The sequence below is a fragment of the Silurus aristotelis genome, assembly GCF_946808225.1.
Source record: "Silurus aristotelis genome assembly, chromosome: 20".
NCBI lineage: Eukaryota > Metazoa > Chordata > Actinopteri > Siluriformes > Siluridae > Silurus > Silurus aristotelis.
The window spans coordinates 5398065-5415797 of NC_139593.1; the positions used below are offsets into that span (position 1 = coordinate 5398065).

Genomic DNA, 17733 nt, shown 5'->3' on the forward strand with positions numbered 1-17733 from the left:
CAGGATAACTCACTGGGACAATTCCACTTGTTTGAATGAGGATATTAGACCTGTTGTTTTCAGAACTTAATTTACAAAAAAAAAATCTATAAAATCAACACAAACAACATTCATTTTGAATTCCACATGATCGTATTTGATGATTACACAGAAGACACACAAGCACAGAGGAGACACTGGTGTTAATGTACCTTGAATGTGAATTTTATCAATACGTTTATCTTTTTTAACACACTTTTAAAGATCACCAATTAAACACGCATCTCTTTATCTTCAGCCGCCACTTGTTTGGCGAGGTATGAAATAAATGTCTTTCTTGTCCCTTTGCGAGAAGTTAATGCCTTCTTTTTTAGCAGAGTAAAAGAGAAACATGATCTGATGACAATGGAGACACAGATGTGATCTACAGTAGGACGACTTTTTTTATTCCCTGGATAAGTACCTGGATCATCACCATCTCAGAGTCGAGTGTTTTCCTCTATTGAAACACGTTACACATACTGCCCTCTGGATTTGAGTTCAGGACACAGTTTGGCCTCGAGATCTTCCATCTTTATGGATTCGACATCTTTGCCACTGGTCAGGCTGGCGGCGCGGGTGATCTTGGTAAGGGTTTCCTCAAAAGGTGGCGGAAGGTAGACCATAAGGAAAACGCCGTCAGAGGTGTCTGAGCTGGTGCTGTTTAGGCGCTCGGCGTTGGCCGTGAGCGAGGCGAGGATCTCGGCGCCGCCGTCCGCATCCTGAAGGTCCAGAGCGATGATGTTGGCCAAACCAAGCTTGTTGCGTGAGCTGCACCTCTGGTAGACAACGAAGGCTGTCAGACAGAAGATGAAGAGCAAGACCAACGGTAGCACAACGTAGAGGACAAGCTCAGTCTTCGCATCCTGGTCAGTTAAAAGCTCGTTCCACTGGTAACCCTGCATGGAAGGATATAAAGAGTTATTGATTTGGAGTGGTGCATCGATTTAATTCTATTAGTAGAGCACTTTTAGGATGTATTTATTAGGATGTATGTAGTTAGAAGTTCCTTATAATTGTAAGTTGATCCCTAATGAGTGATCCAGTGAGGACACACTCCCTGAGGAAGCAACCTTGAGAGGAACCAGACTCAAAAGGGAACTTTGTCCTCAACACTGAATGTCCATTCATTGCAGTTCCATCATTGTTATGGTGCCTAAATGCAACCTGCAGTCCTGAGCCATTGTAGCAGACTAATAATATTAATTCCAGTCTCAAAGTTCTGAAGGTTGCTTAGTAACTTCATGAATCTTTAGGCTGTTGATGTGAAACCAAAATGGTCAAGTTTTATCATTAGGAATCTTTGGCCAAGTGACCATACAAGGAATTAGTTTTTGGGGTTTAGAGCAAACACAGTGCACATTTAAACATCTGGGCCCTGCACAGCAACACTGGACTCAACAGGACACGATTACACATAACACAACCAGAACCAAGCATAGAAATCAGTACTCAATGGTTTGAAACAGAAAGTGAGATTATAAATCACTGATTTCCCAGAATTAGTGCACATGTGTATGATACTGCACAAGTCTAGTATAGATTAAGATTCTGGCGGTTTAGAAGCTGTTTTGAAATCCCCATTGTGTATCACCTGGCAGAGGCAAAACAGACTACGACAGGAGTCTGAACAGACTACGAGTTCCTTACGATTCTGATAAAAGTCTTAATTTCTTAGTGTAAAGAAATCCATAAAGAGTGTACTACAAAGATCTTTTGCAGGAGTTCCCTGTAAAGAACAGAACAAAGGAGGACACATGAAAGTCAAGTCCCTGAATTTACAGCATATCTAACATCTGGCATCGATTTCTGCGCAAATCAGAAAATCTTTAAAGGCCCCAAATTACGATATCGTTTTAGTGCATGTTACAGCATGAAGATTACAAGATTAAAGCTGTGAGAATGAGAATGCATTCTAAATATTTTGAGAATAAAGTTGAAAGTTTTCCAGAATATTGTTGATATATTTTAAGAATAAATGGAAAATTATGAGAATCAAATAAGAAATATTTTGAGAATAGAGTCAAAATTACGAGAATAAAGTCTAAATATTTTAATTAACTCACAATTAGAAGAATTAAATTGAAATATTTTGAGTTCAAATTCAAAATTATGAGAATAAAATGTTAATATTTTGAGAATAAACTAAAAATTACTTCAATCCATAAAATTTAAAATTATTTTGAGAGACAAATCGAAATATTTTAAAAGAAAACTCTAAATAGTCAAGTCAAGTCAAGTCAAGTTTATTTGTATAGCGCTTTTCACAACAGACATTGTCTCAAAGCAGCTTTACACAAATCAACAGTGAAGGTGAATGATGTGAATTTATCCCTGATGAGCAGCCGTGGCGACTGTGGCAAGGAAAAACTCCCTTAGATGTTATGAGGAAGAAACCTTGAGAGGAACCAGACTCAAAAGGGGAACTCATCCTCATTTGGGTGACATCAAGAGTTTAATTATAAATCTTTCAACAATACAGAACACTGGAGAGAAAGAACTAACATGATTACTGGAGTATAAGATTATAAGTGATGTTCTTTCTGCAGTCTTATACAGTCTATATGGTTAGTAGCTCCTAGTTTTATAAGCTCAACATTTGTGATCATCACAGATCCAGCATCAGCTTCTCCATGCCAGAGCCTTTAAACACTCCAGGAGGTCCAATGTCAAACTCCACACATGTAGTGGGATCCAAATGGCACTGGTACGTCTCTAGATGGTTCGGGATGTTTGCGAGTTCGCATCTACTTCTTCAAAGGTCCGTAATCATCACGAGGTGGGAGGTGACTGGAGCTGGCCAAACCTCAGGGTGTCTCGGGATGGGGAGAGAAAGAGAAGCAGTGGAGAGGAATTAGCGTAGCTGCTGTTCATGATATTAACAGCACAAGTTGATAATGTGCATGTGATCAGATGTTCTGGAGCACAAGGTTATGATGTGATGTGTGTTATGTGTAGGCTTTGCTAAAAAGATACGTTTTTAATCTACACTTAAACTGGGTGAGTGTGTCTGAGCCCCGAACACTGTCAGGAAGACTATTCCAGAGTTTAGGAGCTAATGTGAGAATGATCTACCACCTTTCGTGGACTTTGCTATTCTAGGAACTACTAAAAGCCCAGAGTTTTGAGATCCCAAAGCGTGACGGATTGTAGCGTGTTAAAAGACTGGATAGATACATGAGAGATAAACCATTTAGTGCTTTATAAGTGCTAAGTAATAGTTTGTAGTCTATTCGAAACTTAACAGGAAGCCAGTGTAGGGACGATAAGATTGGGGTTATGTGATCATATTTTCTCGACCTTGTAAGAACTCTGGCTGCTGCATTCTGAACTAACTGAAGCTTGTTTATTAATGATGCAGGACATCCACCTAGTAATGCATTACAGTAGTCTATTCTAGAGGTCATGAACGCATAGACGAGCTTCTCTGCATCGGATATAGACAACATGTTTCTTAACTTAGAAATATTTCCTATTAAATATTTTGAGAAGAATGTCGTAATTTTTGAGAAAAATCTCTATTTTCTCAATGTTTTTTTTTTTCATGTTTTGCTGTTTTGTATAAAATGGATGTGAAGGATCTGGTAAAATTTTGCTTTGGGTTCAGATTTAGCAATAAGGGAAGTTTATTTCTATAGTGATTTTCACAACAGATATTGTCTCAAAGCAGCTTTAGAATTTAACAGTTAAGGTGAATGATGTGTATTTATTTCTGATGAGCAGCCATGGTGACTGTGGCAAGAAAAAACTCCCTAGATGTTATGAGGAAGAAACCTTGAGAGGAACCAGACATCAAGAGTGTGATTATAGTCTTTAAACAATACAGAACACTGGAAAGTGAGAACTAACATGAGCACTGGAATGTAAGATTATAAGTAATGATCTTTCTACAGTCTTTTACAGTCATTTGAGGTTATGGAACCATGAGCTACTGAGCAACTCATAAAATAGCTCAATCAGTAAACAGACACTCCAGCGGTTCTGTAGGAAGATTAATTTATTCAGAAGAAAAGGTCAGACAGACATAAAAGCAATAAATAAATAAAATAATATCCCATTCAGTCACTTCTCTTCCAGTCCTCCAGGATTGATCAAGGCATATCTCACTTTGCATGGATGTTAATCAGATAATGCTGCTTTTCAGCTTGATTAGACTCTAATCCTTCAAAATCTGTCTGGTTAACCCATCTCAATCAGATGACCTTTCTTTTTTAACCCCAAATGAAAAAAATGATATAGGAAAAGGAGTTCAATTGGGATTTTTTTATATACCAGTACAAACGTTTAAGACCAAGAAGAAGAGCATGAGATTTCATAAATATTAATAGTGACCTGTAGGAAAGCAGGAAATGAACATGAGTACAGAGCTGAGCTGTTGAGGGTAGAAAGACTTTGGTGGTTTCAGAGTGGCTCTCTGGCACAACCTACTGGTCAGTAAACCAAAACTGCAGCTGAGCAGGTTTATATTTTTATTTGTAAAACGCTTTTAAAAATGGACATTGTCTCAAAGCAGCTTTATAGAAATAAACCGGTTATAACTGTTTGTTCCTAATAAGTAACCCAATGGCGACTGTGGCGAGGAATAACTCCCTGAGACTTCATAAGGAAACCTTAAGAGGAACCAGACTCAAGAAAAAATCATTCTAATCCCTGAATGTCCATTTATTACAGTTCCACTATTGATGAGGAATTCAGTTGAATGATTATAAGCACTTAAAAGTGGAACTGTGTTCCTGAGCCATTGTAGTGTAGACTGTTGATATTAACTCCAGTCCAAATTCATCCTCAGTGTTCTTGACTTGCTCAGTAACTTCATGGATCTTTAGGCTGTTCATGTGGAACAACCCCCAGCTTCAAACAGCCTTCAGCTGAAGAGAGCTTTATCCAGAGGTAGAGCATCTGGACAATTGGGGCCCAAATGGGGCAGATCGGAAGAGGCAGGATACTATGTGATTTCCTTTGCAAAGTTTCTAGGGTTAAGGTTAGGGTTAGGGTTAGGGTTTACCAAGTAAAAATTGGTAGATATACTGTAGATAGCACCTCATCTCACCTACATCAGTACCTGACTTTACTAACACCTTCATGGCTGAAGGAAATCTCCATAAATCTCCACAAAATCTAGTGGAACAAGAGTGGAGCTCTTTATAAGAGCAAATGAATCCCAATTGTAGAATAAGATGTTTAAAAAGAAGCACATATCAATTTGGACTGTAATTTTACACTGTTTCTCTCTCCATGAGTGAATGGTTAAAAAAAAACAATATTGTAACTGTAATAAATAGATATCCAGATGCCACCCAGATGAGGATATTTTGCAAGTTCTCCCACTTAGAAATCATGGAGGGGTCTGAAATTGTCATCGTAGGTGCATGTCCACTGTGAGAGACATAATCTAAGCTGCAAATAAGTATTTGAACACCTGTCTATCAGCTAGAATACTGAACCTCAAAGACCTGTTAGTCTGCCTTTAAAATGTCCACCTCCACTACATTTATTATCCTAAATTAGATGCACCTGTTTGAGGTCGTTAGCTGCATAAAGACACCTGTCCACCCCATACAATCAGTAAGAATCCAACTACTAACATGGCCAAGACCAAAGAGCTGTCCAAAGACACTAGAGACAAAATTGTACACCTCCACAAGGCTGGAAAGGGCTACGGGGAAACTGCCAAGCAGCTTGGTGAAAAAAGGTCCACTGTTGGAGCAATCATTAGAAAATGGAAGAAGCTAAACAGACTGTCAATCTCCCTCGGACTGGGGCTCCATGCAAGATCTCACCTCGTGGGGTCTCAATGATCCTAAGGAAGGTGAGAAATCAGCTCAGAACTACACGGGAGGAGCTGGTCAATGACCTGAAAAGAGCTGGGACCACCGTTTCCAAGGTTACTGTTGGTAATACACTAAGACGTCATGGTTTGAAATCATGCATGGCACGGAAGGTTCCCCTGCTTAAACCAGCACATGTCCAGGCAAGTCTTAAGTTTGCCAATGACCATTTAGATGATCCAGAGGAGTCATGGGAGAAAGTCATGTGGTCAGATGAGACCAAAATAGAACTTTTGGGTCATAATTCCACTAAACGTGTTTGGAGGAAGAAGAAGGATGAGTACCATCCCAAGAACACCATCCCTACTGTGAAGCAGGGGGGTGGTAGCATCATGCTTTGGAGGTGTTTTTCTGCACATGGGACAGGGCGACTGCACTGTATTAAGGAGAGGATGACCGGGGCCATGTATTGCCAGATTTTGGGGAACAACCTCCTTCCCTCAGTTAGAGCATTGAAGATGGGTCGAGGCTGGGTCTTCCAACATGACAATGACCCGAAGCACACAGCCAGGATAACCAAGGAGTGGCTCTGTAAGAAGCATATCAAGGTTCTGGCATGGCCTAGCCAGTCTCCAGACCTAAACCCAATAGAGAATCTTTGGAGGGAGCTCAAACTTTGTGTTTCTCAGCGACAGGCCAGAAACCTGACTGATCTAGAGAAGATCTGTGTGGAGGAGTGGGCCAAAATCCCTCCTGCAGTGTGTGCAAACCTGGTGAAAAACTACAGGAAACGTTTGACCTCTGTAATTGCAAACAAAGGCTATTGTACCAAATATTAACATTGAATTTCTCCGGTGTTCAAATACTTATTTGCAGCTGTATCATACAAATAAATAGTTTAAAAATCATACATTGTGATTTCTGGATTTTTTTTTTTTAGATTATGTCTCTCACAGTGGACATGCACCTACGATGACAATTTCAGACCCTCCATGATTTCTAAGTGGGAGAACTTGCAAAATAGCAGGGTGTTCAAATACTTATTTTCCTCACTGTATATCCAAAACAAGTGGTCTTTCCATCTATATCCAAAACAAGTGGTCTTTCCTTCTATAACCAAACAAGTGGTTACAGGGTGTAAATGAATCCATTCATTGAAAGTGTGGGAAAGCAGGTGTGTACTGTAAGTGCGATAACTTCATGTTGGACTGCCCAAGACCTGGATAGCTACATACTACTTTTGATACTATTTATTACTTTTTAAAATAAAATGGAGATGGATGTAAACTGCTATTTTTTATAGTTCTTTGTCTTCACAAGCCAGTGTACTCAGTGCTGGTCCCATGCCCGGATAAATGAGGAGGGTTGCGCTAGGAAGGGCATCCAGTGTAAAACATGTGCCAAATTAAATATGCGGATCACGTATCATAATTTTTATAGTTATTTGAAGATAACGATGTCGGAAGAGGAAAAGACTGGAAAATAAAAAAAGATATAAAAGGGTACAAAAAGATTATGAATTTACTGTGTTTTTGAGCCCTTTCATGAAACTGCCTGAATTTGTTTCTGCTGAAATAAAGCTAGATTCTTCGATATCACAACCTTCTACACTTTATCTACTCTTTTTAAAAAAAATTAAAATTTTTAGCTTTGATACTGAATTTGTTGCTTCCGTTTTACGTCGCCACAAGGCTGCTTTGTGACACGGTCTGTTGTTGAACTGCAATGCAAGTCAAATATTATTCCGCATTTCATAAAAAAAACCCTCTTTTTATAAGTGAAGTGTTTCCTGACTCTTCAGCACCATGGACAATACCTCGTCTTCCACCGCTGCATATCTCCGGAAAAAAATAGTCCAGATCTTCTCAGTTTCTAAAAAAGTGGGTTCACCTGCTCTTATTAAAATATCAGTTTCCTGCCATATTACATGAAAGCAACTGTCACAAACTGCTACCTAACAGTTCTTATCTCACCCCTGAACCATGCTCTCTCTCTCTCTCTCTCTCTCTCTCTCTCTCTCTCTCTCTCTCTCTCTCTCTCTCTCTCTCTCTCTCTCTCTCTCTCTCTCTCTCTCCATCCTCTACCACTGCTCCACTTATCCCTCCATCCTCTACCACTGCTCCACTCATTCCTCCATCATTTATCACTGCTTCACTCATCCCTCCATCCTCTACCACTGCTCCACTCATCCCTCCATCCTCTATCACTGCTCCACTCATCCCTCCATCCTCTAAAACTGCTCCACTCATCCCTTCATCCTCTATTACTGCTCCACTAATCTCTCCATCCTCTAAAACTGCTACACTCATCCCTCCATCCTCTATTACTGCTCCACTAATCCCTCCATCCTCTATTACTGCTCCACTCATCCCTCCATCCTCTAAAACTGCTCCACTCATCCCTCCATCCTCTAAAACTGCTCCACTCATCCCTCCATCCTCTATTACTGCTCCATTTATCCCTCCATCCTCTATCACTGCTCCACTCATTCAACCATCCTCTACCACTGCGCCACTTGTTTTTCCATCCTCTATCACTGCTCTATTCATCCCTTCATCCTCTATCACTGCTCCACTCATCCCTCCATCCTCTACCATCTACTATCCCTTTATCTCTTAGGGTACAAAAACCTATTTTCATTCCCAACAAGGTTTTAGGCTGATGATGGTCTTAATCTGTGTCCTAATGAACCAGCGTCACAAAGTATTTATTGATGGAGACCTCAAGCCACTCTGGATAATGGGGCATCTGCCAAATCCTCTAAATGTGTCAGGATAAGGATGAGAATAATGTGAAACAAGAGCCTGTTGACAACGAAAACTAACAAACAAAAACAATCTGAAGTGTTGTAGGAGTATTTCAATGAGTGTTAGAGGTACATGTACAAACAGACCTGTTTCAAATTATTTAAGATTTAGAACAAATAGGAGACTTTTTAAAGCCTAAAATTTAGATTTTTAAATTTTTTTTTTTTTTTTTTTTTTTTACACTTTTAGATGCCACTGAAACCCTGTTCAACTTTTCAAACGTGTGAACTGTTAAAAAAAAATTTTTTGCTATCAGAAAGTTTTCGTAACAGGAACCTGAGGATGTTGTGCCACAACTGTAAATACAGGAACTGCCTAAAGATACATTCTATGGACAAAAGTATTGGGACATCTGACCTTTCCCAGCAAAATGTTACTACAAAGTTAGAGGCAAACAGTTGAATAACACGTCTTTGAACGTTGTAGCATAAAATTAATTAAACAGCACCGACATTCGCAAAAAAAACAAAAAAAACAACTAATGTTTAAATAGAAAGATGGAATTCAGAGAACCCACAGTACATAATATTAACTGTAGAAAAACTCACAGCTGTACTCTGGTCAATCATTTTATAAAAGCCGTCCCTTTCATCCACACTCAACCAATGAAAGACACAAGATGTAATTTTTTACTTTTTTCCCTTCCAATTTTTACATTTCTCATTTTGTCATTGTGCAATTTTCCATTTCCATGTCTTAATTTCCTGTTATTACTTGTAAATTTGTTTTCGTTTATTGTTGGGAATCAATGTGTTTTTACCTGCAGTTGTTTTTCCTCAGGAGGCGGTGTCGACGATCCTGCCATCCAGTCGTACGAGCCTCTCCCGGCCGGACCGAATTTCATCCAGCTGCTCTGTGGAATCTTTCTCATTCTTTTTTGACTGATAAATCAGGACCCAGTGCAGAAATATAACACCACAAAGAAACAAACACCTAAAGGAAAAGTCTCTCTGAAAGACTCCGAGACATTTAAGACAGAAGACTGTTGAGGAGGTTGTGTCTCGAATCCTGAGAGGAATCGGTTAAGCTTGTACGATGTAAACAGTCTCTCAGATGCTAACACGTGCAGATAGACAGATTTGCAGCTGGCCTAGTTTTAATAGAGAGGGGGGAAAAAAGGAGGGAGGGAGGGAAAAGATGGATAAGCTATGCCAATCAACGGCACAGATGATAGAGCACGTGGAGTCGACGGTTTGAGGGATAATCGAAATGCTAAGCACACTCTTTCTCGTGTGTGTGTGTGTGTGTGTGTGTGTGTGTGTGTGTGTGTGTGTGTGTGTGTGTGGTTGTCTAGGCCATGACAAACAGATGTTGAAGGAGTTTTGAAAGACGAGATTAGTGGACTTGAAATCAGGGTAAATATTTATTGTGCAAAACATGGACTCATCAAGCTAAGTAGCACATCTGTCCTTCAGTTATACCAGGGGCCTTCACTTCCATCCTATGCCCTAAATTAACAGTGAAAACTGTATTTCCCATCATCCAGTGGACCTTCATGTTTAGTGTCAGGTGTCTGTTCACACCAGTGAGCTGACGAGGTCTTGGGTGCAGTCAGTGATCACATTCATCCCAAAGGTGTTCAAAAGCTTTAGAACTCCATAGCAGGAGATCCTCCATGTCCTTCAAACAATGTAAAGCAGATCTTCATGGAGCTGGCTTTGTGCACAGGGACATTGTCATGCTGGAACAAGTTTCAAGCGAATGGAAAATTTCATGCTACTGCATTCAAAGAAGTGCAATCCAATTGTGTGCCTCCAGGTTTGTGGTAACTGTTTGGTGAAGAACCACATATGACTGGAAAAGTCAGGTGCCCCCAATTTTGTCTATATATAGTGTAGTTCTTACAGAGATAGATGCAGATAAATTTAAATATAGACAGCAGTCATTGAACACTAACATAAACTGCAAAAGTTAAAGCTTATATACAGTATCTAACAAAAGTAAATGCACCCCTCTCATTTCAGCAAACATTTTATTAAATGTTGTCAGGGGACAATACTATAGAAATGAAACATGGCCTTTTCTACTCGGAACAGACCTCGCAAGAGTCGACCAAAGAAGTCGAGTCCTCGTGCTGTGCGACAAGTGCAAAAAACAGCCGCATGATTGCTGCATTGCTTTAGAGGTTGCAGAAGGTCCACTCGTCAGTGCTCAGACCACACGTCGCACACTGCAACAAGTCGGTTTGCACGGACTTCATCCCAGAAGGAGAATGAATTGAGAATGAACCATGTCCTGAGGTTTGATGAGACAAAGATAAACTTGTTTGGCTCAGATTGTGTCCAGCATGTGTGGTGACACCCTGGTGATGAGTACCAAGAACTCTCATATACAGTAATCCCCATGTATCGTGGTGGATACGTTCTGAAACCGCCCGCGATAAACGAAAAACCACGATAAACGGATGCCACCAAAAAATGCTATTTTATGTATACGGTACTGTACTGTATTACCATTTTACTTCATTTAATAATTAATTAATAATTAGAAACTTTATAAAAAAAACAGTTCCCTTGGTTGATTTTGTAGGGCCAAATCTGACATTTTAGACTCAGGAAACACTTGACGCCTTCCATTTCTATCATTACATTCATTCACCTTTCTTCTTTCTTCCAACCAAATATTACAAACCCATAAAACATTACAGACCTGCATGCATATTACATGCACTTCATTATGTCTTCATGTATATATATACATATATATGATTAGAATCATCTCATCTGCCTCATGAACACTGAGCCTTTATGAATTAAAAACCCAAATCCAGAGATAATGGAGGAAAAGAATCACATCAAACCGATCCTTCACTTATACTTCTTACTCTGAATCCATTACGCCAACTCTCAAACACGGGACGGGTGTTTAGTCACATTTGGCTGCTGATTATCAGTTTGATCTGCTTCACTTAATGTGTGTATTGTATGACAAGGCCTTATATACTGTATTATCTGGTTTTAAAGTAACTTCAGCCCAGGAACAAATGGGATTTGAATTTAATTAGGTGATGAGTATCAGTGGATCGAGAATCTGCCGCATCTGAGCGCATATGGTGTCCCTGACCCTGCGCAACAGAGCTGTTGTTTTCCTCACAGGGGATTTTTGCAGCTGCACGTACGACGTATTGCACCAACACCGAAAAGCCTTGGATTGTAAAAGGGTTATTTGCATCAAATTGGAATTTTACTAACATTTATTGTGTATTACTAAATCTAGTGAACCCTGAGAGAAACCCTGATGTTTAAGGTTTATAAAGTGACTGTGCAGGTCCACGCTATTCATTTATACAAAAAGTTTGACATGGGATTATTTCTGACAGGAAATGACCTCCAACTGACATTATATCATTATGTCACACCCAAAGCTTTTTTCTAATACAGAAATCGCTTGTTTGTGTCTCAGGTGAGTGAACTTGCAGTTTGAGGTTGTTTGTTTCTCACTGCATGTGATTTTATTTTTATTGGTATCATGAACAGCAGCCACTCTAATTCCTCTCAACTGCTTCTCTTTTTCTACCCACCCAGAGGCATCCAGAGGTTGCGCCAGCTTCCGTTGTGTCAAATCTCATGGACATTTTGGACTCTTAAAAAGAAAATGCTGATTCCACAAACATCCCAAACCATCTAAAGATGTGCCAGCACCAATGTGATCCCACCTTAATGAAGAGTTCTGACCTTCAAAGAGAAGATAAAGACCCCACAAGGATCCTGAGCCATCTAGAGATGTACCAGCTCCAGCTGGATCCCACTTCATTAAGTTTTCAGACATTGGATTTTGAGGATAAACAACTTCTTAATCAATCATCAAAATAAACATCTACACGTGCAATTTCTCCATCATCAAACATTTAAATGCTCTGGCATGGAGGAGTTGGTGTTGAATATATAATGATCTCAGATGTTGAGCTATTTTTCTGCTTAGGAGCTCCTGGTTCCACAACTCCAACTGTCTGGAGAAGACTGTAGAAAGGACATTAGTCATAATCACACTCTCTGGAGCTCATGATAAGAATAAGATTCCACTTTTGAGTCTGGTTTCTCTCAAGGTTTCTTCCTCATACCTTCTTCATCTAAGAGAGTTTTTCCTCACCACAGTTGCCCCAGGTTTGTTCACTGGGGATAAATACACATCAATTTAAATATAAATGAATTTTTATATTTACATGTACATTCTGTAAAGCTGCTTTGAGATAATGTCCATTGTTTAAAGTGCTATAGAAATCAAATGGAATTGAATCGAATAAAATTTAACATAATAGAATTGAACTGAAATTGAATAGAATTGAATTGGCTCTCCAAGTTCAAGTGAAGAGAGAATTTCATGCAAACGCATCATATAGAATTATGTGGCTCCAGATTTGTGTTTGGGGAAGAACTCGTGGTTCAGTGGTTCAGATGTTGGACTTTTGATCAGAAGTTCATGAGTTGAAATGTAAATAATATGTGTGTAAACTCTCTCAAGTGTATTCACTCAGTAACCGGATTGCCTGAGGAGAAAAATTCTTCCTGAGTTATCCTCTGTTGGTCTTCAGCATCTTAAAAATTTTTCTGATGTAATCACTGAGAAATGTCTGTTCCTGGAGATGGTGAACGTGTTAATTCTTCTGGTCCTTCAATGCATTTTTTGTGAAGATGTTCTGGAGATTTATACTTTTAGACCGGCTGATGTTTAAAAACTGTTTAATGTTGCAAACACACACACACACACACACACACACACACACACACACACCTGCAAACAGATAATTTATTCAGAGGTCACATCCACATGTCTCCTCACATCTCCCCCAATACCAGACAGCTGCTGTAATCCTGTAAGAGGCTTAATATTCCGTTCTCCCAATCAATCTTAAAATAAACTGAAGGACAATAAACAATTGCATATATACAAAAGGGTATTTTTTTTTTAGACTCTGTGGTAAATTAATTGAATAAACAAATGCACTATTGTAATATCACTTTGTAGAAAATTCCACCCATGACACCAATCTTTTTTTCAGCATCGAGAATGCACAATTTTACAAGCAATAAGAATTTTTTCCGGGTTTATATATATATATATAAAAAAAAAAAAGCTTTGATTTTTTTTTTTCATATTTTATTATAGAAGATTACTGATGGTGAACCAGTGATATAGTGGGTCACTTTTCTGACTCTCAGCTCCAGCATCCCTGATTTGATCCTGATCTGGGGATTACTGTCTGTTCTCCTCGTGTCTGCGACCCTGACCAGGATAAAGTGCTTATTGAAAGTGGGTGAGAGGACGTCTCAGCATGCAGGACATTGCAGTTTATTAAGTAGTAAAAAAAGAAAAAAAGTCCGTCATCCATGTCGATCATGTGATTTAAATATTTTTTATTTTTTTTATTTTTTTATGTTTAACTGGAAACTTCACACTTTTTTATTCTTTTGTTTTTGTATTTATTTTTTATAAAAAAAAAACTAAAAAGTGCAACTGGAAGCTTCTGTCAGCGAAAGAAATTTCTTGTAAGTGCAAACACGCCAACAGAAGGCAGCACGAGGCTGCACGCACAGTCACAGGGAGCGCCAACCTTCATAAGTCAGTGCTTCCTGTCCTGTATACATCGGGGGCTGTGCAACTGGTGCGTTTCTGACCACGTGTGCACCCTGTCACCGAGCTCTCCTCACACATGAAACAACATGATCTTGCTTCCGCAACCGCCCTACTCGAAAGATTTGGTTTCTGCGGATTTCACCCTCTTCCTGAAGATGAAGGTCCAGCTCGGAATTTTACACCTTTCCGGCGTGAATTGCAGAAGGTGCTTGACACTAGAGCTGCAACAGCTAATCGATAAAATCGATATTAATCAATAATAAAATTTGTTGTCAACGAATGCAGTTATGGATTAGATGGGCTGCTCAAGTTACAGGTTTGTTTAACGACAAGATAACACTACCTCTTGTGAAAATGCCGGACAGTACAGGGTCAACCGGCACCAGGAAAAATTGTGCGTCCCAAGTCATCTAAGGCATTGGAGCATTTTATATTAAACGCAACAAAGAAAACTGTACCTGCAGGTCATACAAAGCGGAGCTTGTGTTGTATGGAAGTACCATAGTGAAGCACGTGTACGTGAAAAGAAAACACAGTGGTGTCACGGATGAGGGCGAAACATCAGCATGGTAACCAACAATTGTAGAATCCTCATGATGTGAAAATGTTACAGTGCTATTGTGTAAACAGTTTGTTAACTTCGGGACAGTCGCACTGGATCTGTTCTGGTGGGACTCACAAGCACCAGGTTGTACAATCAGTTCGCTCGCGACTTGATGGATTCAATTATAACAGTGTGAACAAACAAAATCTAAAAACAGCAAATAACAGCAGCAGTAAATGATCACAATTTTGCTCATTGTTGTGGTTTCCAGCAAATAATTATGTATTTATACACCAATGTATGTTATCCTTTTTTTTTAATCAAGTCTGTTTGCTGCTTTTCTCCATTCCATTCTCTTTTTTATAGCATGTGTCTACTACAACAGTAACTTCTCTGTTTTCAAACGTGATTTATTGCGGCTTTACTACGTTCAAATGCTTGTTTTTAATGTTTGTATATTTAGTTTATGTCGATATCATTTCAGTGTTAACAATCATTTAATTTGTAACTAAATTATATCTTCTAGATGCTTATATATTCACAACTGAACAAAATGTCTGTATTTTTGTAAACAAAAATTGTCAAAACAATGTTATATTTTATATAAGGTTTTTTTTTTTACATAGCAGTCAACTTGCCATCTGCAAAATACAATACAAATGTTGATTTACACAAATTGCTTCCCGTTGCATACTTAAATGCTGTTTTGTTTTTTTGTTTACAGAAGGAAAAAAACCCAGCATAAGTGAATTTGCAAACGAAAAATCCCCCATGCACTCGTCAACAAGCAGCTACTATAAGCGTTCAAATGTCTAAAATAAAGATCGATACTCTCAAAATGTGGATTTGGCATTTTATAAGTCCACTTTTATACATAAATACCCTGAATAAGGGTTTTATATAGTTATAATAAACAAAACATAATTTTACAACAATTCTTCAATCCGATTAATTGAGGAAAAATAATCGTCCGATTAATCAAAAGAATTTGTAACTGCAGCTCTTCATGACACACTTCGAAAAGAAGATTTCTAGGACACGTTACAGAAGTGGCAGGAACGCTGGGGGCGCTGTAATGCTGTGCAAGGGGACTGTTTTAAAGGTGATTGTGATTGTACTACAATTATAGAATACATCTCTCTCTCTCTCTCTCTCTCTCTCTCTCTCTCTCTCTCTCTCTCTCTCTCTATATATATATATATATATATATATATATATATATATATATATATATATATATATATATATATATATATATTTTTTTTTTTTAGTTTAAAAAGTCGAATATTGTACACTCGTGGTGTCTCACTCTAATCAGCTTATTAAATCCAAACACCTGCAAAGGTTCCCTGAGCCTTTAAATGGTGTCTCAGTCTGGTTCAGGCTCCACAATCATGGGAAAGACTGCTGACTTGACAGTTGTCCAAAAGACGATCATTGACACCCTGCACATGGAAGATGAGACACAAAAGGTCATCGCTAAAGAAGATGCTGTTCACAGACTTCTGTATCCAAGCACATTCATGGAAAGTTGAATGGAAGGAAATAATGTGGTAGAAAAAGGTGAAACGAAGCAGAATTTGGGGAGATTCACAGAAAGTGGACTGCAGCTCAAGTCAGTGCTTTAAGAGCCTCCACGCACAGACGTATCCATGGGCTACAGCTGACGCATTCCTCATGTCGAGCAGCTCCTGAACCTGAGACAATATCAGAGGTGTCTTACCTGCACAAAGGACAAAAAGGACTTTTGCTTAGTGGGCCAAAGTCATCTTTTCAGATGAAAGGAAAGAAAATTTTGCATTTCATTTGCATTTCACTTGGAAATCTAAATCCCAGAGTCTGGAAGAAGAAGAGAGGAGAGGCACAGAATTCAAGTTGTTTGAGGTCTAGTGTAAAGTTTGCACAGTAAGTGGTGGTTTGGGGAGTCTTGTCATCTGCTGGTGTTGGTCCACTGTGTTTGATCAGGTCCAAGGTAAGCACAGCCGTCTACCAGGACGTTTTAGAGCGCTTCATGCTTCCCTCTGCTGACCAGCTTTATGGAGATGGTGATTTAATTTTCCAACAGGATTTGGCACCTGCCCACACTGCCAAAAGCACCAAAAGTTGGTTAAATGACCATGGTGTTGGTGTGGTGACTGGCCAGCAAACTCACCAGACCAGAACCCCATAGAGAATCTGTGGTATTGTCAAGAGGAAATGAGAAACAAGAGACCAAAAAATGCAGATGAGCTAAAGGCCACTGTCAAAGAAACCTGGGTTTTAATACCACCTCAGCAGTGCCACAGACTGATCACCTCCATGCCATGCCGAAATGAGGCAGTAATTAAAGCAAAAGGACCCTCTACCAAGTATTGAGTACATATACAGTAAATGAACATACTTTCCAGAAGGCCAACAATTCACTAAAAATGCGTTTTTGATTGGATTAATGAGACGTATTCTCATTATTTTTGAGAAAGTGAATTGGTGGGTTTTTGTTAAATAGAATTATAGAGTGAGTTATAACTCGAATAGAGTGAGTTCTAACTCGAATCAGTGTAGTGAAGTGAATACATGAATCACACCAATCAGTTTAAAGCACCGTGAACGATGCAGGTGCGCATGCGCACACGCCCAGGTGTGCTATTCATTTTATTTTCAATTCATTTTTATTTGTATTGCGCTTTTAACAATAAACATTGTATCAAAGCAGCTTAACACAGATAATGTGTTGAAAAAAATGAATAAGATACACTTATAAAGAACATCTCATTCATTTTTTATCAACACATTATCTGTGCTACCTGTTGATTGTATCCTGTGCCGGTGTGCACGCGGAAGAGAGGCAACGTGACCCGCGTGGATCCGTTTCCTTGTTCATCATCAGCACTGAGACAGAGCACAGACCTGCTGCACGCAGCCAGAGCCGGACTGAGAGCTTCAGCTGAGGGCCGGCCCTCCCACGCCCACCAACGCCCCCCCACGCACACACCGCTCCACGCCTCCTGCCCCACCGAACGCGAACACATCACAGCGATTCTCT

The 17733-nt window shown here is 39.3% G+C and overlaps 1 protein-coding gene across 4 annotated transcripts; it reads right to left on the reverse strand.

The window, feature by feature from the left end:
- Positions 1-120: 120 nt before the first annotated feature.
- Positions 121-17719, reverse strand: smim28 (small integral membrane protein 28; the record flags this gene model as incomplete). Of its 4 annotated transcripts, none has more annotated exons than XM_083522873.1 (2): positions 121-917; positions 17495-17719. In XM_083522873.1, 2 exons carry the CDS (start codon positions 17717-17719, stop codon positions 492-494), a joined length of 651 nt encoding a protein of 216 aa, XP_083378999.1. In that variant the 3' UTR covers positions 121-491. The 4 variants fall into 4 exon arrangements, with proteins under 4 accessions (XP_083378999.1, XP_083379001.1, XP_083379000.1 ...); XM_083522875.1 differs by lacking the exon at positions 17495-17719 and adding an exon at positions 12268-12583; XM_083522874.1 differs by lacking the exon at positions 17495-17719 and adding an exon at positions 9354-9677.
- Positions 17720-17733: the final 14 nt, after the last annotated feature.